The following is a 22,866-nucleotide window of genomic DNA, read 5'->3' on the forward strand; positions in this document are numbered from 1 at the left end:
ATAGGTGTGACGTGGCCACCGCCCTGGTCCCTTGCCCAAGCCGTGCCCGCCACAGTAACTGCCATGTTGGCACGTCAATGTCGTGATGTACTTTTGTCCATATTCAGGCATCATACGTTTGAGTTATAAGGTGGTCATGATCGTGGATATCCTGCGATAACCTTGAAGTTTTCATTTGAGTTATAAGAGCATGTACATCAAGCATAGGTAAAATGCCTACTAAAAAAGCTACAATTTCTACTTTACCTATCCATTTTTTCTTTCACACCACAATAGCCTCTCCATAATTTTCTCTGTATCCATTAAATTATAGAAAAAAATAAAATTGCTGTATATATTTACATATATATATATATATATATATATATATATGTGTGTGTGTGTGTGTGTGTGTGTGTGTGTATATATATATAAATACGTTCATATGTACTGTATATAACATGTATATTGCACACCTCCATGGTTGCCGGTTGAGATCGAGGTCGAGGTTGCCGTCAAGATCGAGGTCGAGGTTGCCGTCAAGATCGAGGTCAAGGTTGCCGTTGAGATCGCCGTCAAGATCGAGGTCGAGATCGCCTTCAAGGTCGAGTCGCTGTCGAGATCGAGATCTCCGTCGTCGCCGGACCCTAGCCTTTCTTCGTTGCAGACCTCCGCCGTCGCCGCTGACCCAAATCTTCGTTGCAGATCGAGAACTCCGTCGTTTGTGCAGAGGTGTTCTTCGTTGGAGAGAGAGAGAGAGAGAGAGAGAGAGAGAGAGAGGAGGAGGAGGAATAAAAAATTGGGTACCGATGAACAGTATCTCGGTAGATTTGGAGAGGTTTCTCCACAGATGTAAACTACAGAGGTGTTTAACTAGGCTGGTGTAAACCCATTTTTGTGCCTTTCCTAGCCAAAGTTGCTAAAAGTGCAAGAATAGCTAGGCTGGTGTACATGCCCTAAGGTGGTCATGATTGTGGATATCGTGCGATGACCTTGAAGTTTTGTTTTGCCTTTAAATTTCCCTTCCCCCGGTTACTAAAATTCATGATTTTGAGCCATTTCAATTCTTCACAGTTTGTGCGAACAATACCCTCTTTGGCACGGGTTAAGAGAAAATGTGGAAAAAGTTGGGATTTCAATACACATTCCACAACTGTCAATACACGGTATTCACATTTTACATGTTTCAATGCATTTTTGTCCCCGCGGTTAGCAATATTCTTTTTTGGAAGGCCAAAGATAACTTGCGTGAGAACTTCTCTCCAGTTAAGTAGGAAACGAAGCTTTAGTTAGAGTCTATCGGTTTGGGTTCAATCCTCATTTTTAAATACAAGGGCTTTCATTGATATTGAGCATCTTGGCTGAATGATTGTTGCTTAGATATAATTTAGCTGGAAGAATGATTTTAGTTGCTGGCAACAACCTGATGGATTGAAAGGTTTTGGACCTCAGAATACAAGGTTTTCTTTCATTGGGAAGGATCGGTGTATGCTGGTAAGACCCAATGGAGAAGATTAATTCCCTTGGTTACTCCAATCATTATTTTTGTGTTGAAGGCATATGTCCTAGGAACACCAGTTGAAAGTTAGTGGAAAATGAGTTGGCAGAAATTCATTTTTTTGTTGCGTGTGGCTGAAAAGCAGGTTAACACTTAATGATACTGATAGGCATCAGGTATTACCGTATGAGAAGTCACAGTGAGTATTTTTAAAGGGTAGCAATGAATGAACGCTGATCAAGAAAAACTTGGTTATGCATGCATCACATGTTGGCACATGACCTCGTTACTGGTTGACCACTGGTAGGATGGGAGTCTGACACTTGTGGGATTAGGCCCTGGAGAAATTGTCTACTGTCTGATATGGGAGCAAAAAAATAATTGAAAAGAGAAACAGGAAAAAGGAAAAAGAGAAGGAAAGCATAAGCTTTTGTGGGACAAGACCACATATGGTATTGCGGCTAATAGAAGGGAAGACCACTGCAAAAGTTGTTATAGCATGCTGTCTGTTTATCACGGTGTGGGTGTGGGTGGGGAAGGATTCTGAATCTTATTTACTATGAAACCAAAAAGATGAACAGTCCCTTTGTGAAACTTGACCTAGTCCATATTTTGTTTGGACAATACTCTGGTCATTTTTCTATAAGTGAAGATCTTTTGTATAAACCATCTTGGGTGAGCTGTTGAATGTATTTGGCATCTGCTTCATTTCATGGCTTCTTGTATTAGTTTTTGGAAGATGACTTCATTATTCTTAGTCTATTACAGGTACTGATACTGATGGCGGTGTCCGAGTACCTGCTGGATATTGTGGTGTGATAGGATTTCGACCCTCATACGGGGCTGTGTCTCATGTGGGGATTGTTCCTGTTTCATCCAGTTGTGATACCGTTGGTATGTGTTCAAAGTTTTAAATGCCTCTTCAAACAAAGGCATATACCATATTGTGTGACTCACTTGCTCTGTTTTCTGATTTAGTTTCATTAATAGCACTTGACACCTCAAGTGAATGGTATTGCTTATACTGTAACATGTTCAATGGTACATGGAAAAATAAGAAATGCACTGTGACGTAGGAATAGGACGAGTATGGACTGGGACTCTTAAGTAGTGTGCTTAAAATAAGTACTCTGGCAGCAGCAGTGAGAGGGTTTGTAGGGATAGATTTAGCGTGATTTTGAGGTTACGAATTATATATGAGTTCAAGGGCTTGTATTAGGGTTGTAAAAGGGTGACATTTAGTGCATGAAAATACCCACGGTTTTGGGACTTTTTGGTTCCTGAAAGCTGTGAACGTGAAAAGAAGGAGATGACAAGAAGATGTGGAGAGGAAAACAGGAGCACAACCAAGGAAAACACTCATGATGAACAGAGGAACAAGTTTATCCCGGTTAGCATCAAGGGCGTGAACATAGCAAGTGCACCCAAACACCTTAGGAGGTAATGAATGGAGTGGACCCAGCAACGTAGAGGAAGTCAAAATATGTCAAACTTTTTAATTGCTTCAATTGCAGATTGATGTCTGGTTCTCAAATTCTGTTAGCTGTAACTTTTGGGTAATCGATGCGACTTTCCAATGTATAAACCTTTGAGTGTATTTGTTCGCTTTTTTGTGTGTGTATTTGTGCTCTCTTCATTCTGTTGTTCGCACCTTGTTCCATTGCTTCTCTTCAGTAATTTTTGTTTACATCATTATTTTCTTTTTGATCGGCTTGTTTACATCATTATTGCAGGATGGTTTGCAAAGGATCCCATTATACTACGTCGTGTTGGGCATTTGCTGCTGCAAGTCCCCTTTGCTGTTCAACATAATCCAAGGAGTATTATTATAGCTGATGACTGTTTTCAATTAGTAAAGAATTCCGTGGATCGGGTTGCTCCGGTGGTAATTAAATCCACTGAAAAGCTATTTGGAAGTATGTTCTTTTGATCTATTCCGATTTGTTGGAAGCTTATATTTGATTTTTACGGTAATGTTTACTTTTCTGTTAAGTATGTACATAAATTTTGATACCATTTTTTCAGGGCAAGTTCTGAAACATGAGAATCTTGGAAACTATTTGGATCTTAAAGTTCCAAGCTTGAAATCATTTCATAGCAAGAAGTCAAATGGTGAAGTAAAATCTTCTTCAATAAGATTGCTAGCAAATGTCATGGAATTAGTTAAAAGGTTAGATTGATAATTAGATATTTTGGTATTGCTTAGGAACTTCTAGATCCTTATATTCATTAACTGGTTAATCTTTGATCAGCATTAACCTCCTCTTAATTTTGAGGCTCTGCCACTCTGCTGCTCGAGTAGCATCTTAGCTCAACTTTCTTCAGAGTTTATTGGTGCATTTTTCTTTAATTTCTGGGTTCTTTTGGCTAATTTAGATTTACTCTTTTCATTTTTGAAGTTTCTTTTTCCCTACGGGGTTTCCGTGGTGTTGGGATTTGATTTCATGCCAACACTATTGTTGCTTTTTGGAGAAGGGTGACCTCAAACATGATACAAAAGGCTTTGTTAAATCACAGAACTTCATTTCTCAAGCATAACAGGACAACTCATATTGGGCAATGCCATTGAATCTGTAAGTAAATCTCTGTTCAATGGGTCATGTTCGGTTTATGCGGGTATGACTTGAAACGACCTGCTTAATATTGGTTTCATTGGATGGTCTCATATTCGTCTTCATGTAAAAAAAAGAAAAATGCCCCAACCTAAGCCGCTGAGTTCGTGTACGATTCAAGCTATATTACAGCGTCATGTAATAAATCCCACCCTTGACTTGCCTTTTTTTTTTTGGGTAAATCAGCTTCAAATATAAAAAAGGTTAAGTGAATGTACAAGTTTACAAGGGGCATATCCCAGGAAACAAAAGTACAGAAAAGAAAAGTGCGTAGTCCCCAGCACAACCCGCCGGGGTGGGATAGTAACAAATCCTTGCACAACCTGCATGGATAGGTATAGTATGCAAACTGCAGTAACATAGTAGAAAGGATGTCTAATGCCATGCACAACCCGCTAGGCTAGGAGACATAATAACAAATATGGGTTAGTGCGTGCTTGTGTCCCATTGAACGAGCCTTCCCAAAGGAAAGAAGGGCAACGGGGACATGAGCACAGGCAGTACAAAAAGTCAAGGTATGTAGAGCTGTCAAAAGGAAGTATGAGGAGATAAACATATACTGCCACCACATGAAGCATAGTCTTAGGTGAGCAGAGATGGAAGGAATCCCTAGCTCCATGAATAGTCGGAAAGGAGGCAAGACAGCCCCAGGGAGAACTCTGGATCAAGGAAAGTCTAGGCTAACAGGTTTAACCAGCACTCAAGACAGACCCGCCATCGGCCCTGCCACCCCAACTAAAAATGCTGAAACAACAGCCAGCCCCCGGAACTAGTAGCTCACAGTGTACAACCGAACACATCATCGTTTTAGTCAAAGACCCTCCTGATCCTCCACTATGGAAACAACAACAGAGAAACCCTGCCCAAAGGAAGATGAGCCTCTAGTCTGTGCTCAAAGTAGCACATAACTTGAGATAACCTGATCAATATGCGAGCTGTAACGATTCCTAAATGCTACAACCCATGTCTAGATAATTCTTCCCTGTACAGCTCTCAGTTCTTGAGCATGTTGTCTGAATTTACGGGATTAACCTCGTCTCTTAAACATTTCAAAAGATACTCTATCCGTCTCATTTTGTTTACTTATGTTTCCATTTTGAGCCGTCCCAAAGTATTTGCTTCATTTCTAAAAATAACCACCAAAACAGGGAAAAACGTCCAGTTTTACCCCTTAAGTTTTGAATTGAAGTAAATACTCAAGTTTAATTTTGGGGTAATTGTGGAACTTTGGCTCCTTAAAAAGTTGGATTCCCCATATCAAGCAAACAAAATGGGATGGAGGGAGTACTAAATTTTGGTCACAGCCTAAATAATCTTTAAAAACTTGGTTGTATAATGGTCAAATTAATCTGGAGTAAGTTTAGATTGAAGCAGACCAAATTCCAATCTTAGCTAGTTATTCTATTTTTTTTGGTTCATACTCTTCTTATGGTCTGCATCATGTGGCCTTGGACTCATTTATTGGTGCAGACTCTAGAGCTGTAAATAAAGTTTGGATTAGCTGAAGTCCAGTTGTGTACTTGGCTGAATTAGTAGTATTGCGGTAGACTTAGCCCTGACGTTGCATGAAATAGTATTGTTTAGCAGTTTCATTATTGAGGGGCTGGAGCTGGAGTGATGGTTAAGATTTCATGATCAAAGTTGTTACGATATCTCTAGGCAGGATCTGACAGTGGGAGCAGTTACAGTACACTATAAGTGCTACAGGATATTGGTGGTTCTTTTGTGGTGTTGGTGAGTGGTTGCCGCATGTGAGTGCTTGGGGTAACGAGGATTTATGATGGCAGTGGTGAGGGTCACTTTCAATCTTATTAACCAGCTCTTAATGTGCTGCAAGGAAGTAACGGGAATTCAAGTAGTTAGATAGAGTAGAGATAGGAGAAGAGAAGACGAATACAGAAGGAAGAGGAGAGAACCAACATGTGGCAACCTAGAGAAGTAGCTAAGGCCCTCTCCTTATCACTATAACTTACATTATATGATTATGAACACTAAGTACGTCTATACTTTTGGGTATAACAACACTTAACATGACATTCTGAAGTACTTAAATATATTCTTTCTTCCATTTAAAATGACTTTTCTTCTACCCACCATCAATTATCTCCGACATCTTTGATTCAAATGCTCGGAAGAAGAAGTATTTAGTGTTTTATTTTGTTGCGGTCACCCTACACCACTTTCAGAGCAGTATGGGAATGTGAGGCAAGTGCTCTTGCCCATTGTTTGTTTCTGAATCTTTTTGCCACTCCTTTTAGTATCATATCATGCTTGACTAAGTTTATTTGAATATAAATGGTTTCTTTACCTGAGGTGGTTCCTCTTATTTGCTTATTTTAGACCAAAAATTCTGTTGACATCATACTAAAAAAGAAAGGTCATCTTCAGTGTTCAAGACTCCGGCTTATAGCAAGGTCAGCCTCCTTGCCAATAAAAAAAAAGAATAAGGTCAGCCTCCAATTTTGTGGAGAGGCTGATTCCGTTGACAACCAAGTCAACTAACCAAATGTTTCTTCTTATAACTGAGCCCAATTGGAAAATTTTCTTGGAGGGCTATACTGAATCCCTACTATTTTATTTGCTTTTTCTGTTTCATCTCATGCAGAAGTTAGTTTATGCTATCACATGCAGTGGAAGATGAATGCATCGCTTATTAACTTTTGATTTTATAAATTTTAGACTTTTCTTAAGTGTGTTTAACGCTCTGAACACAGGCATGAGTTTAAATGCAATCATGGAGAGTGGATCAGCTCAGTGAAACCTACTCTAGATCCTATTATTGCTGCACAAATACGTGAAAGGTTGCAGATCTCAGATATGGAGATTGAGAACTTCCGCACAATAAGGAATGAAATTCGTGTAGCCTTGAACTCCCTTCTAAAGGTATTGGTTTCCTTTCATCATGTAATCAGTAACACCATACTTACCTGTCCTTCCCGAAACAAAAGCTGGAACCTATTCTTTCTCCGATGCTTTTATCCCTTCTTGTCCATGTATCTTCCCCGATAGGGATTTCCTATGTAGGGTTCTACTTGCATTCATCCTTCCCAAAGGCATCATTTCAAGCAGAGAATGGCCTGAGTTTGCTCTGTTGTTCGTTTAGCGTATCTCAATTCTCAACGATATCCATAGAATCATCATGCAGTCTTAATATTTACTTGCCTTCTTGTTATTAGGTTGCTTGTTTATTCTAGTTTAATTTTTTGCGATGCTCTAATAACTAAACCCTTTAGTTCACTCTTACTACAACATTTGTTTTGTTTTGTTTTTTTTGGCAAAAAACATGCTCATTATTTTCCTCTGGGATGCCATGTCTCTTGAAATGAACACCATGTTTGTAAAACACTCATCTTCTGCTTGCTTTCATGATTTGAGATTTCTGTATCTTGAGAAGGTTTCAGTTAACAGGGAACAGACTATCAATATGTTGACGATTCGTTCAAAACTAACATTGACCTTGGGGACATCCTACACACACCTCTCATATTGGCTGGGTTTTCCCTCTGTTGGTCTTCCACGACATGCCTACATGGACACAGACTCTGCTTTATTATGGCGAATTGCATGGAAATATATGGCTATTGACATCATTCTGTGGACCTGGGGTTGTGTCTAGCATTTATTGTCAAAATCTTGGTGTGACGGTCATTATTATCCGTAGATCATTGACATTATCTTGTGTCTCCATGTCGTTTTGTTCTTTCAATTTTTTTTAGTCCAGGTCTGCTATTTGTCTTATACTTATTCTTCTGTATGATTTGGGCAGGATGATGGAATACTGGTGATCCCGACGATTCCTGACCCTCCTTTGAAACTTGGGAGCAAGGAGATTTTGTCGGAGGACTACTTGAGTCGTGTATTTAGTCTGTTGAGTTTAGCTAGCATGTCAGGCTGCTGTCAGGTGCAATCCTCTCTTTCTCTTTCCTCTTTCCGTATATCTTTCTTATATCCAGGAAAGAACGAATCTTATCAGTGTTTATTCTTTTCTTATTCATAGTTAAAATTACCATGGTGACGGTTGTTTTGTAAAATTGTTGGAATATTTAAGTCCGCAGATTAGCTTCTTTAGATAATTATGGCCTCATGGTATTCAATATTCGATATTTTTATCTTCCTTGTTCTTTTGTTGTTTTATTTATAGGTCACTGTACCGCTTGGCTTCCACGGTCAAAACCCGGTTTCCGTGTCCCTTGTAGCTAGGCATGGAGGTGATCGGTTTTTGCTAGATACTGTACATACCATGTATGCTTCTCTGCAGGAGCAGGCTGATATAATTGAGAAATCCAAATTATCTGCTAAAGTTGTCAGTCAGGAAACATCTGCTGAGATTGCTAAGGAAAAGGTGGACTATCTGATTTTCAAATTTCTTTTGGAAGGCGATAAGCCTACAAGTTTGTTCCATTTAGGTGCTTATTTGGATTTCTATTTATTGTATATAACTTGGTTTGATTATTAAATGCTCTATGTGTATTTGGTAATGCATCTTTATCTACCATGTGACGGTAAAAAATAGCTTCAGCAAATGTCCAAAAGTTTAAATCGTGCAAGAAGTCATCTTTGGATTTTTAAGCTGATCGGGTGAAGGTGGTTTTGATTTTAAGGTCGATGGAAACTTTTACCCTCAGATGAAACCTTTACCCTTGGACTCAGACTCTTAATGCATTAAGCAAAATACACAACACTAGGTGCTAGCTCCCTCCCACTGTTACTGTCTAGTTTACATAGTAAGGGTTGGGAAAGCACGAAGCGAATGGTGAGTAAGTTCAAATTGGACACGGGCTGAGGTGGTAAGAATGTAACCAATTACATTAAAGTTACACAAGGACATGATTTCAATTAATCTACTTGAGGAAATGGATGCATATAGTTAACTCCGCGTGGTTAGTTGAGACAAAGGCTTGTCGGGTTGAGTTGAGTTTCGTTGCAGGTACAGGGTTTACACCTCCCCTCTCGGTGGCACTCTAAAGTTGAACGCAGAGAGAGCAAATAACGAAAATTTGAATCTTGGCCGGTGTGGGACATCCGCTAGCTTAGGTTTTGTCACAATCTCCCTACCTTTATTTGCAGTGCCCTCGTCCAGTCTATGTTACATGGACACGGGTACGTCAATCGGATATAGGTGTATATCTAAGGGTCAGACACTTCAATCCTGAAAATAGAGGATTTGTGGATATGGATCCAAATATGGATACTGGTACGGGGATACGCCAAATATGTGAGTGTGTATAAAACGGGGCAGTTCCGGGGACCCTTAATATTTTAAGGGATGTATATTAGTTATAGAAATATATGTTATTATCATTTAAAATATCACCACTTATTTATGTTTCATTTATTCAGGCACAAATATTAGAAACTGAAGAGGGTAAGCATATGTTTTTATGGCCAATTAGTAAAGGAGATGTCTTTATAACACATTAGTTGAGAAATGCTATACAATAAAGACGTTGGCCCAAGCCCACCATGGCCCAAAGCAAAAAATAGAGTAAAACCCTAAAACTATCCCGGCAGTCAGATGAAACAGATCTGCGACTGTTCTCAGCAGCAGCTGCTGTGATGCTTCATCTTCATCGTCTCCGACTCACGGTGAGTACCCCTCTCTCTCTCTCTCTCCCACCTTCCTCCTCCTACTTTGTCTTGGCGTGTCCGGAATTTGGACGAATCCGGTGCAGATCCCTCACCCACACCCATGTCGTGTCGACACAGGTACTTCACCCAAAAACGCGGATCCATGTAACATAGCTAGTAATATTCACTCACCAAGCGATGTGAACCCACTTAAGCATGTCAAGTTCCTCAAGCTTCTCTCACGTGTAACCACCCAAGCATGACAAACAACTGAAGCTCGTCCCTTGTCGGGCCCACCCAAACAGGTTTCGTTGCGGGACCCACACCATTCAAGTTGGTGTAGGCTCTGATACTACCTGTAATGACCCGCACACTGGCTTGTCCCAAGTAATCTGATCAGAGGAGCCCAAGCACATGGCCCAGACCTATAGTTCCAAGTTATTTAGTAGATCATGCGCGTTTACATAAATGTTGAACGGACGTTTGAATCCTGGCCGATGTGGGACATCCACCGGATTAGGAGTTGTCAGAGAGGGATTAGTTATTTATTGATAGTTTAGCCTAGGAATTTTAGTGCCAAAATGAGGTATTATATGTGCATTTGATGCTTTGTTTCTACTCTTCCAGTTTCTTCTTTGGGCCTCATTACCTGTCTTTTTATTGGTTCTTTTTATATAGGGTAACCAAGCGTTCAAAGATAAACAGTGGCAGAAAGCAATTGGCTTTTATACAGAAGCTATCAGACTCAGCGGCACCAATGCAACCTATTATAGCAATAGGGCTGCAGCTTATTTGGAATTGGGAAGGTACTGCTACTCTGTGGAAGTTTACTGGCTCGCGTAATGCATTATTTATGTTTGATGATATTTTTTGTTCGGTTTTTTCAGCTTTCTTCAAGCTGAAGCAGATTCTTCTACAGCTATCAATCTTGATAGAAAGGTGACTTCTTTTTCAATGATCAACTTCCTATACAACGACTTGCTGCTTTCTAGTGCTTGTATTAGGTCCCACAAATTTCCTCTATTTATCTAACTATCTTCCTATTAATATTATCTTAATGTGGATACCTATGATACGTGGACTTGGGTGTCGCCGTGTCGGTATTGGGTGCGGGTGTATATCTAAGAGTTGGACATGTCAAACCTGGGAGTGGCGGATATGCAGATATGAAAGCAAATTTGGATATGGGGACGACGATGCACTAAATATTGTTTAGCAATATGTTATTTCAGGTAAACGTGAACTAAGAAGCTTTTTTCTGCTAGATGGTAGGATGTTGCTGGGGTTAGAGGGCTAGTGGTTACAGCTGAGCATCTCCTCCATGAGGACTGGAAATCAAGTTCTCTCTCTTGAACAGAGAGTGGCGAACCACTTACAATATGTGTGGCGTATCGAATATGTAATTTGTCGGAAAAAAACATACCAAAGTCCAGTCTCTTTAATAAGTTGTCAGCCCATTCGCCTTATTGGACTTCCCTTGAGTCTTGCCCAAAAAACAATAATCAATACTTAATGCATGGCAGCTATGAAAAGAAACAATAACAGTGACAGTGTTCTGCACACTGGTGATAAGTGCATAGAAACACCTTGTCTAGCTTTTAAATGCAGTGTCTGGTACGTATCCCACACCTACGTCGTGACACGGGTGCTTTGCTCAAGATGGCAGATCCATCTAACAATGATAAATAGAAAGTGACATTGTTTTGCTAGGCTTACAGATATCTTTCATTCCTAGATGTGGAATTAAAGAATTATGAGAAATTGTGGAATTAAAAGTCTACAATGATAGTCTCATGTCAGAGTTGTTTATGCTTGTTTTTCTCAATAACCTTTCTGGCATGTTACTTCCAAATTCATGTACGGTGAAATTTAATCCGGTTGAATTCCAAAATTGTATATGAGTTGTATAAAGAAAACAAGTGTATAAACAACACTGAGCACTAAAATTACGTAAGCATGGCATCACATGTGGACTCAAATCATTCTGAGGGAGTCATGTACTCTGTGTAGGACATACCACTATAGCAGTTATTTTTTCATCCTGGATGTGGACTGTGATTCTAAAGTTGGAATTCCATAGTTGCCCTAGCAGTTACTTGTAGGGTAAAATTGAATGGAGGGAAAAAATGGTAAAGGTAGGGTAAAGTGGGCAATGAAAAATGTGAGCTAGCTTCAAAGGAGAGTCCACACCAATTATTGCTCTCCTTTTATATATTAGAATAGATGACACCACTTTAAGGGTCTAGATCCATCAACCTGACTAAACGAGTGGGGAAAATGAATATGCTCCATCGGCGCCACCTCCTCTTGCCTTTGATCTTTTCTCTATACATGCAAATTGCAGCTCAGCGAAATTTTCTTATGCATCTCTTTCTCCATGTGAGTGAAATCCAAATCCTGATGCTCAAACGTGGTTTGATTTGTCAACACCAAGCTGTATGGGTGTTATTATAGATAGAGCATAGAAAAAGGAGAAAAGGGTATGAGAGAGAAAAGAGAGGGCAAGGTGAGATGAGTTTCCAAATTAAACGACATTAGGTTGTATAGCATTAATCCACTGTATTGTTTTTGTAGAGTTTCCATTGTGTTCTCGACTTATGGGGAAGTAAAGGATCAGCAAATAAGGATGTAGTGAGTACCACCTTTGGCGTTTTTAGGTCTTTTATGCTATTTCTTTAAGGGTGGTAAGAATTTCACTTTCCCCTAAAGTTCAAGGGGTGTAGGTGTTTAAAACTAAAGTTCAGGGTGTGTGTGTGAAACTAGCTCAAAGTATAGTGGTCAAAGTTAAATTTGCCCTTAAAACTATTTTGTTTCTACACTCTGGTAAGCCGTTATGCTAAAAGTTACACATTCCAAACCCATAATTCTATTCTTCTCTAACCATCCTCCACCAATTATTCATCCTTCCCTAGTGGGCAGACTTTATCTCAATCCAAATTCTCGGATCCTAGAAGCTATAGATCAATTAAAGTTCTCTTTGCGGCTGCCGTGTGTGCAAGAATAGCCTTATTGAGGGATATCTCATCCGTGCATTGCATCAAAAGAAGTCGTTCTCACCATTTTCTACCTAGCTTTTTAGTAATATTTCATGTTATTTTGAGTTTTAAATCTCATGCATTACATATAAATGATCCCCTTTATTTTACCCTCTCTCAATGAGGTATTTAGTCGTCTTCGTCATTCTTCTATATCTGTGTTTGCGCCATCCCCCAGCATTAGCTTCCGCTGTTTATGGTGGCTTTGGTTCTTCATTCAGCCGTGATTGCGGCCATGATTCTGCGTTCAGTGGTCGTGGTTATGATTCCGGTTTCAATGGTCGTGGTTTTAGCCGTGGTTTTGATAGTTGTGACTCTGGTTCTGGTGGTCGTTCATTTAGTCGTGGGGGTCGCATATCAAGGGGAGGTGGCTGTGGTCATGGCCGTGGTTCCAGATTGTATACTCATTGTGGAGGAACAAATCATATGGAGGAGTCTTGTTATGATCTTCATGGTTTTCCTCGGGCTCATCAGATTGCTACTTCTAAGGATGTTGAGCCGCTTACTCATACTACCAACACTATGGTGACTATTTCTGAAGAGGAGTATCAGTGCCTTGTGTCAAATCAGCCTTCATCCTTTACTGCTACGCTCGTTGAGACAACTCCCTCTGTTGCTTGTATTGCCTCTTCTCGTTCTTCCAACCTTTGGGTTATTGACTTTGGTGCTTTAGATGACTGGTATTTCTACTCTCTTTTCTATTCCTCAGTCGGTTGGTAAACCATCTCGTGTTACCTTAGTCGATAGTTCAACCACTGATATTACTGGTTTGGGTCCTGTTCCTATCACTTCCTCTTTTTCTTTGGACTCTGTATTACATGTTCCTCGTTTTCCATTTAATCTTATGTCGGTTAGTAAACTTACAAAGTTCTTAATCTGCTCCGTCACATTTTTTCCTCATGGTTATGTGTTTCCGGATCTAAAGTCAGGGAGGGAGATTGGTGGGGGTACTGAACGTGGAGGCCTATTTTACTTTACCGATGACATTCATTTTTAGTCAATTGCTCTTTAGTCATCAGTGTCACCATATCAACATCATTGTGGGTCATCCCTCATTTATCCGAGGTTATGTGTGCCATGTTAATTCAAGTACAGGTCCCTAAGTCTAACTAGAGTGATGCTGTTTATATAGTTTGTTACTTGATCAACCGTATGCCATCCAATGCGCTTGGGGGTCAGATACCTCACACGTTTTTATTTCTTGGTTATCCTCTCCACCCCCCTTACACCCTCGGGTGTTTGGGTGCACATGCTATGTCCAGGCACCGGATCTTGATCAGGACAAACTTGACCCCCGATCAATCCGGTGTGTATTTCTCGGATATTCGTAAACTCAGAAAGGGTATGTGTTCCCTCTCTTCATCGTCACTTTGTGTGTGCCGATGTCACGTTTAATGAGTCATTACCCTTCTTCTTCTTCTCGGGTACGCTCACTCCAGTTGACTCCCCCGAGGCTGCGTCTATATTTCCTATAGCTATTCCTTCTGTGCCTCCTGTGAAACCCTTGCAGGTGTATGTTCGTCAGCTAAAACTAGTAACAGCCCTACCAGTGCCTACCCCCACGCCTCCTTTGTCTCACAATCCAGTTGGCTATTCTTCCTCACCTTCCATTGATCTTCCTATAGCCCTCTGTAAACGTACTCGTACTTGCACTACTCATCCCATTTCTCATTATGTCTCCTATGATCACTTATCTCCTTCTTTTTGTGCTTTCATTTCGTCAGTTTCCTCTATACATGACCCTAACACTCTTCATGAGGCTCTTTCTTTGTCTGAGTGACGGACAACAATGGAGGCGGAGATGCTGCTCTCCATGAAAATGGCATTTGGGAGTTGGTTCCTCTTCCGCCAGGAAAGTCTACTGTTGGTTGCGGTGGGGATTTACAGTTAAGTATAATCCGGATGGCTCTGTCGAACGGTACAAGGCATGCCTTGTGGCCAAAGGCTATGCACAAACGTATGGGGTTGATTAAGCGGAGACTTTTTCCCCGATGGCCAAAATCGCCTCTGTTCGGGTTCTTATCTCTATGGCCAGCCAACCTTGGTTGGCCCTTGTTCCAATTGGATGTCAAGAATACCTTCCTACACGGTGATGTGCTCGAGGAAGTATATATGGAGCAACCTCCTGGATTTGTTGCTCAAGGGGAGCGTTCTCAGGTGTGTTGACTTTGCTAAGCCCTCTATGGTCTTAAGCAGTCACCTCGAGCTTGGTTTGGCAGGTTTAGTGATGTTGTGTTCCAATTTGGTATGCGTCACTCTCATTCTAATCATTATGTTTTCTCTATTCAGTCGGCTTAGGGGAAAATAGTGTTGATTGTGTGTGTGGACGATATTGTTATTACTGGAGATGATCAAAAGGTATTCATGAGCTAAAAAATTCTTACGTCGTCAGTTTTACTTCAAAAATTTAGGTAAACTACGATATTTCTTGAGAATTGAGGTAGCAAGATCCAAGGAAGGTATTAGTCTGTCCCAAAGAAAGTGTGCACTGGATATTTTGGAGGAGACTAGTTTATTGGGAGCAAAACCTATGACGACTCCTTTGGATCCAAACATCAAACTGTGTTGATCGGGGGAGATTTTTCCTCATCCGTATCGTCACTCAGTGGGCAAGTTGAATTATCTTACCAAAACATGTCCTGATATCTTATTTATTTGCTGATAGTATGTTAAGTCAGCTCCTCGTCTTCCACAATGGGAAGCTTGTCTTCGTATTGTGAAGTATCTTAAGGCCTAGACGTGGTCTATTTTGTCGTTCAAATGGTCATTTGCGTGTTGAGGCCAGGATCAGTGTTTGATAGACGATTGACAACTGGGTATTGTACTTTTGTCGGAGGCAATCTAGTTACCTGGAAGAACAAGAAACAAACCTTTGTTGCACGGTCTACCGCAGAAGCAGAGTATAGCGCCGTGGCTCATACTACATGTGAGGTTGTATGGTTGCGAGCTTTGCTCGAGGAGTTGGGGTTTGGCATGCAGTTACCTATCCCTATGTATTGTGATAATCATGTAGCAAAACATATCGCTTCGAATCCGGTGTTTCACGAGAGAACCAAACATATTGAAGTAGATTGTCACATTGTTCAAGAGAAGATAGATGGTGGTGTGTTGGCTACTCTTTTCATGTCTACAGGAGCTTAGATTTCTTTACCAGACCATTATTTAAACCACGTTTAGAGCTTTTACGTAACAAGTTGGGTTTCTGTTTCCAGTTCATTGACTAGGGTTTGGGTTTTTTTAGGCTTTATTGTTGGGTTAATACCCTTATATTTGGGCTTTTGGCCTTTTCTGGAGTTGGGTTTCGTCCCATTTGCTCTGTATTGTTTTATCTGCGCTTTGTGGCCTTTAGGTGTTGGGCTTTGGCCATTGGGGTTTTCTTCTTGGTTGGCATTTTGCCAATCAAGGGTTTGGGTCTCGGATAGGCTCTTGTCGCCTTTTTTCTTGCCCTTTTAGTCTTTGTAATCTATTCAAAGATTAATAAAACCTTTTTGCCATTCAAAAAAAAAAAAAAGGTTGGGTTTCTATGATATTTATTCTCCAGCTTGAGGGGGAGTGTTAGAATAGTTTTCTTTGTCCGACATCGGATAGTTGAGTTATGTAATAAGTCACTGGATAATATAAATAGAGTTCTTGTGGGTTAGGGTTAATTAACACCTTAAACACTTCTCTTTCTTTCTCTAATAACAGTAGCCATGAAAATGCATTTGTTTGTTGCTGGGTTGGCCTTAAACGAGGTAGTGACTACAAAGAACCATGTTTTGCCCTAAGATTTCTCATGGGTAGCCCACACTCAGTTGTACATCACTAAATTCCAGTTGCCATGATCATAGTCTTTCTCGAGGACGAGCTTGCAACCAATACGTGGTTCCATGCACTTCAATGCAGAGTCCACTTATTCATTAGCAATCAGGACAACATCCAAACTCCTGTTCTGCATACAGAAGTTTTCTGTGACTCCAAAATCACCTTGGCCATCACTTCTCGAAGCCTCGTAGCCAATAAGTCCAAACAATTTTGTACATGCTACCCACCAATCTAGTACATTGGAAGTCCTTACGATCAACTGCACCTATTATTTTAGTTCCAAAGCCATGAAAGAAAGCATTAAGACTCGTCTAAAACTCTCAAGAATCAGAAAACACTACGACACTGAAGAGTAGGTATACCCTTACACCACTCCAACTGTCCAACTTTCCTTTTGACTTTCCTAATCAAAAGGAATGGTAAATCCATTCGGCCTCAGGGCCTTTTCACGGTTGAAATAGCCAAGACCAGTATTCAATTTTTGTTGAACCATGTCCATATTTTTAAAGTGACTTTTACATTTAGATCTCAAACAATATCAAAGTGAGTTCGTAGTCATTCTGCAAGTAGTTGAATCAATTTTCTCTCCAAAATGACAATATTATGTTACTTTTGCATGGATTTTTTTTGTTTTGTTTTGTAGAGGTTCTGAAATGAATGCATTCCAAGTTTTGTAGAGGTTCTGAAATGAATGCGCCAAATTATCATACGTTCATACACTAATGTGATATTTTCTCTTGTTTGCAATATCTTGTATTCTTTTTAGAAAAGATATTGTTTCACATCATTCAGGAAAGTTCATGCGTAACAATATTATTATTTTAGACTTTTAGTACTCTATCCGTATTTGCGGGACATAGTACTCAAAAGAATAGTTGGTTGTTATTAGCTGAACACTAAATTATTTTCACGTTTGTCAGAAGAAATTATTGTTACCCGTTGGTTTAACCAACCACCAAGTACACTAGACTCCTCAGCAATAAAAGAAGAGAAATCCCTCATGGCACGACTGATTACCTCACAGCCTAACCTCTCAGGAGGGACCTAACAATATTCAAATCTGCGCCCACAAACCCAGGGCAGAATTTACAGCAGACACAACCTCAACAGGACCATAGACTCTCAGAAAGTTGAAGAAAAATAATCCATCCTCAGACATTCAATAATGAACACCGAAAGAAAGTGGACACAAAGAAAGTGGACACCGAACTATTTCCTTACAATGAAAAGGGTTTCTGTTTCATAATAGCACATACAATACTTGATTAATCTAGTCTCCTCCCTCTCCATAGATTTCACCGCTTAAGAAAGAATGAGGGCATGCTAGATTCACTTCCAACTACCTCAAGGCCCCTTTAATAATTCTCCTTTTGTTCTAGTCATTGAATTAATATGAAACTCGTGGAGAAGCAACAAGAATAAAAGCAAATCCCTCCCTCCTCTCTCTCTCTTCTAACTCCCAATCTCCCCAATAAACAACATGAGGTGCAACAACTTGCTCTCTTTAGCGGAGGCCCAAAATACACCTAATGAACGTCTGAAAGTAAAAGATCATAGTTGTTCATTTAATTGCATCACTTTTTAAATTAAGTCATCTAGCTGGCAAGGGGAAATTCTTCTCCCACAACCGAAACTTTTGAATCTTCGATGAGGCATGACGTCCTCAGCCACGAGAGCCAAGCTACAAGTCCAAATGTTTAGAGTATTCATCTGGACTGCTGGGTCAAAGGCACCCAAAAGAAGATTGGCCAGACCAAAATCTGGGGTAATCCAGTGAGACACTCCACTTTGAGGACGACAGAGGTAAGAGTGGTTGCTGTAGTGGCCTACCCAAACCTATAGACTAGAATGGTGCCGATTGCGTTCAGATGGATTGCATATAGCTTAGGGATTTGATGGTCGTTACAATATGGCCATCTTCAAACCTTAGGCTATATGCCGCCTATATCAACAATTTCGTCACTGTTCTGATCTTCAGGTTTAGATAAGGCTCCATTTTGCATCTTTCAGTTTTCAGTTTTGCTTGCCTGGTCCTCCTTATTGTGGAACAGCTCGTTCTATTGTCCATCGACCTCGGTCTAGCCGGTCAGATAATACTCTACTCATTGGGACACGGAGTGTGAGGCTTGTTGATGCGGTCACAGTGACTCTTCAGAGTCTCATTGAAGATTCACTTCAGCTTACAGTTGCATGTTTATTTTGTATGGTACACATCAACCGTTTCTAATCTCCTATTTAGAGTTGTTATAACTCTGGGTTTTGAATGCATATTGGTTATGTATGCATATCGACTGTTTCTCCGAATGGGGAAAAATTGATAAAAAAGAAGGCATTAGTCATTGGTGTTGATTATTACACCTTTGAAAAACTGCCAAAATGATCGAAGATATTTTCCTCAGGAATCATGTAACTATATCTAGTTTTCTAGCCATGCTGTGCGTGAGCTTTGTTTGAAACATATCCATATTCATAGTGTGAAGTTCAAAATTTTGACATCAAATAATATTAATTTAGTTACTATAGATTTTGTTGGTTGGTGAATTAATTTTTTCTAAAAGGAGTACTATTTTATTTTGTGAAGAATATGGGCTTATGAGGTTGTGGGAGAATTGCACCCACCTAATGTATGTCGATTTATTAAGTGGATGTTGTGTATTGTTTTCATATTTTGTACTCCCTCTGTCCCTTTTTAAATGTCCCGCTTCGTAAGTCCAATTTATTAAGAAACATTATCATTACACATTTCACATCAATTTTTACCTCTACTTTCCCTATATACCCTCTATGGAAACATCATCATTACACTTTTACTCACTAACTTTTCAAACAAAATGGAAAATGTACCAACTTTTATCTACTAACTTTACAAAATGGATACTTATTAAGGGACAACCCAAAATAGAATACTTGACTTTAAAAAGGGGACGGAGGGAGTATTTTTTTTTTCAAAGAAGATATAGTTTCACATCCAACAAGAAAGTTTGTGTTTTGAATTACTAATTATAATTGACCTTGACTAAATATCTCCACAGCACCAAAAAAGAATAAATATCTCCGTATCATTATGTTTCAAACCAAACCAAGCTGAGCCTTTAAGTCCCAATCAATTGGAATCGGCTATGTGCTCTAACTAGGTTTTTTATGTACTGGTTGTCAGCTATCGAACAAGGTTTTTTTAATTGACCTTGTGTGTGTGGAGGTATTTATTTTTAAATAACATCTCCATATTTCCATGCTTCTTTATTATGCCTATTTTTCTGTGACCAACTTTCAAGAGTAAGATAATATTGTTTCTGGCTTTATTTTTTTCTTTAGAATGTGAAGGCTTATTTAAGAAGAGGCACAGCTCGGGAGATGCTTGGCTATTACCACGAGGCGATCGAAGGTAAGCCATGTTTTTTGGCTTTGTCATCTGTATATCATGTCTCTGCACAATAATCTGAACACTCATATTTTTTGGCTTGGTCTCTATACTTGTATTGCAGTGTGTAAGAAATTTATGTGGCCTTCATTATGCATTTACTGGAAAACCAGACTTACACACACCTCATTATTTAGTTGATTCAAAACTAACATTTTGGAGGGGCACTCGAAAGATCACCAGTTAATTCGCACTCGAATTATTATGGGCAGTGTATAACTACAGTCAATCTTGCAGAATTTTTTGGTCTCACAGCGTAAAGTTGGACTAATGGTCCATTTGTCATGCAGATTTCAGATACGCACTTGTTCTTGAGCCAACAAACAAAAGAGCAGCCCTCTCTGCTGAAAGGTTAAAGAATTTGTTTCAGTAGTGACTGAAGTGTTCAACCAAGTTGGGTGGGGGCCCCATATAGTTGTTAAGTGAAGACTGACATCCATCATGAGTCTCATGTTACGTGAAATCCTCTTCTTTGTTTCCGAAATCCGCGAGGAACTCTTGGCTGACTGGTCGGGACACCATTCGAGAGTAACTCTAGTTCATTATTTTGTTGCCGTAGTAAGCAAGTATAGTCGAAAATTTTGTGTCTCAGTGTATTTTTGCAATTGGTTTGTTATTCTAGCATCAAGCTGAGGTTTTCTTGTGGTTAGACTAGCATTTCTTTTTTCCTGCAACAATAATTCTGTTATTTGTGCATATTTCTCATTTAAATGCTCCAGTGTGGTTTTCATTTTAATCCATCTTCGGATCAGATATGTAGGTGGATTTTTCAACAGACAGGAAATGGCTGGGAAATAAAGAAATATAAATTTAGCTTCTTCACAGTAATGTTTCTCCTATTTTTTCCTTCCTTCGTATTTTAATTTAGGTTCATAAACTTCTTTACAAACCTACAATCCAAATACTAGCTCAAGGCAATATCGTATCAGGACCTGAGTAATTACAAGGGTATCAGCGCAAGTATTATTATCCAGGAATCAAATTAAATGAATGCTGGATAATATTTGGGCTACTTGTTGGGAGCGTTGCCCAACTTATGGGAGGACAACGAGCTCGCTTCGCAAAGTAGCAGCACAAGCCTTTCGTTCAGGTCGAAGGTCAAGATGCAGGTGTCAATGTCCCGGTCAATCCCCCAAGTGTTGCCGCTAAGACCACTGATCCTTCCTGGCCGTAAAGAAGCCAGCGATAGGACGCAGCATGCTGACCAGATCGTTGACACCGAGATTACCGACCTCAATTGAGCCTGACAATGTCACTGGTGATGTTGATAAATTTGCTTTTTAGCTTTTCACCCTCCGCCTTTCGTGGCAGTAAGTACTTTTAACTTTATTTTGACATTTGGCCCTGTGTAGCACTCTTAAACAAGTATATTTGGTACCTGGCCCCTCGTGGCCGTTTTGATACTCTTAATTTATCTTTATTATGTTGTCAATGCCTTCACGAGTTTCTTACTCCTACATTTTACTCATACTTGCAAAAGGTCTCTTCAATGCTTATTCATTGCTAGGCCCTAAGAGCAAGTTTATCAGTGAATATGTATAATGCTTTGTGAATAATTCATAATTCTACTTTAGCTATCAACTTTTTCTTTCACAGCTACACTAATACTATCTATTTTACCTAACACTAATTAAAAAATATATATTTTCACTTATTTTCTATTATCTTTATTATTTAAAAAGAGGAGAAAGGAGGGAGAAGAGAGAGAAAGAAACAATAAAAAAAGAAAGGAGTATGAATAGTGCATGGGTAAAAATAGAATACAACTGTTCATAAATTCATTTCAGCTACTCTTTTACCTTTGCTGGTGCATGGTGTTTTTTGAGTTTTTCTTATCTAAAGTAGCCAAAAAGCCATTTCCCCTCTGCTGATGTACTTGCTCTAAGTCTGCTTGTACTTAATCTGATAAGTGCATTCATACTTAGCAATATATATATATATATATCGAGGCGGTTCAAGAGACACCCAAAAGAATATCCCAAATCTCAATCTTACAGTTTTCGATCAAATTTTTATGATCTGAACCGTTCAATGTATGCAAAATGTGATTTTCAGGGTGTCCGCGAGAAATTAGCAAAAAAAATGACAAGGAAATGTTTGATTTGAGCAGTTTTTATTTAAACCGTTCAATAAAAACTATTCGAAACTGTTTGGATCTAGCCCTTCCCGCTTATTTTTTTTTGCTGATTTTTCGCAAGTACCTTTAAAATCACGTTATGATCACATTAAACGGCTTGGATCATAAAAATTTGATCGAAAACTATGAGATGTTTTTTTAGGATGTCAATGTATATATATCAGTCCGGCTCTTATTAGGGATCTCATATTTTGTTACCGTCTGCACATTTCATTTTCTGATCGAATTTCGATGATCTGAGCCGTTCAATATCTTTAGAATGCGATCTTAAGAGTACTTGCAAGAAATTGGCAAAAAACAAAAAGACCGGGATAGGCTTGATCAGAACAGTTTTTCATAAAAATGCATTTATAGCGTTTTTACACAATGCATCTGATCAAGCCCTTCATGGTCATTTTTTTGGTCGAGTTCTCACAGTTACCCCTTAAAATCACGTTTTGAACATATTGAGCGGCTCGGATCGTCGCAATTCAATCGGGAAATGGGAGGTGCGGATGGTAAGCAAAATCAGGGATCCTCGATAGGAGAACTGGTGTGTGTGTGTGTGTGTCAGTCCGTCTCCCGTAAGAACCACCTCATTTTAATAAAATGTGGACCTCCATTTTCCGATTGAATTTCGATGATCCGAGCCGCTCAATGTGTTTAGAACGTGATTTTAAGGGTACCCATGAGAAATCAGCAAAAAAATGACCGGGAAGGGCTTCATCCGAGCAGTTTTTGTTTATTTTTTATCGAATGGTTCAAACAAAAACTGCTCGGATGAAGCCCTTCCCGGTCTTTTTTTTTTTGCCGATTTCTCTCAAGTATCTTTA

The 22,866-nt window shown here is 39.6% G+C and overlaps 1 protein-coding gene across 1 annotated transcript in view; it reads left to right on the top strand.

Moving 5' to 3' along the window:
* LOC131299206 (translocon at the outer membrane of chloroplasts 64) overlaps positions 1–20,741 on the top strand; it is a 48,609-nt gene extending 27,868 nt beyond the window's left edge. The window contains exons 4-13 of the mRNA XM_058324822.1: positions 2,246–2,371; positions 3,211–3,393; positions 3,503–3,647; positions 6,804–6,972; positions 7,856–7,990; positions 8,231–8,431; positions 10,336–10,463; positions 10,545–10,596; positions 19,812–19,881; positions 20,208–20,741. Of these exons, the coding sequence (XP_058180805.1) occupies positions 2,246–2,371; positions 3,211–3,393; positions 3,503–3,647; positions 6,804–6,972; positions 7,856–7,990; positions 8,231–8,431; positions 10,336–10,463; positions 10,545–10,596; positions 19,812–19,881; positions 20,208–20,290 (1,292 nt within the window). The 3' untranslated portion in view covers positions 20,291–20,741. The remainder of the gene's footprint in view (positions 1–2,245; positions 2,372–3,210; positions 3,394–3,502; positions 3,648–6,803; positions 6,973–7,855; positions 7,991–8,230; positions 8,432–10,335; positions 10,464–10,544; positions 10,597–19,811; positions 19,882–20,207) is intronic.
* Positions 20,742–22,866: the final 2,125 nt, after the last annotated feature.

Source organism: Rhododendron vialii, chromosome 8a (genome assembly GCF_030253575.1).
Source record: "Rhododendron vialii isolate Sample 1 chromosome 8a, ASM3025357v1".
Classification (NCBI taxonomy): Eukaryota; Viridiplantae; Streptophyta; class Magnoliopsida; order Ericales; family Ericaceae; genus Rhododendron; species Rhododendron vialii.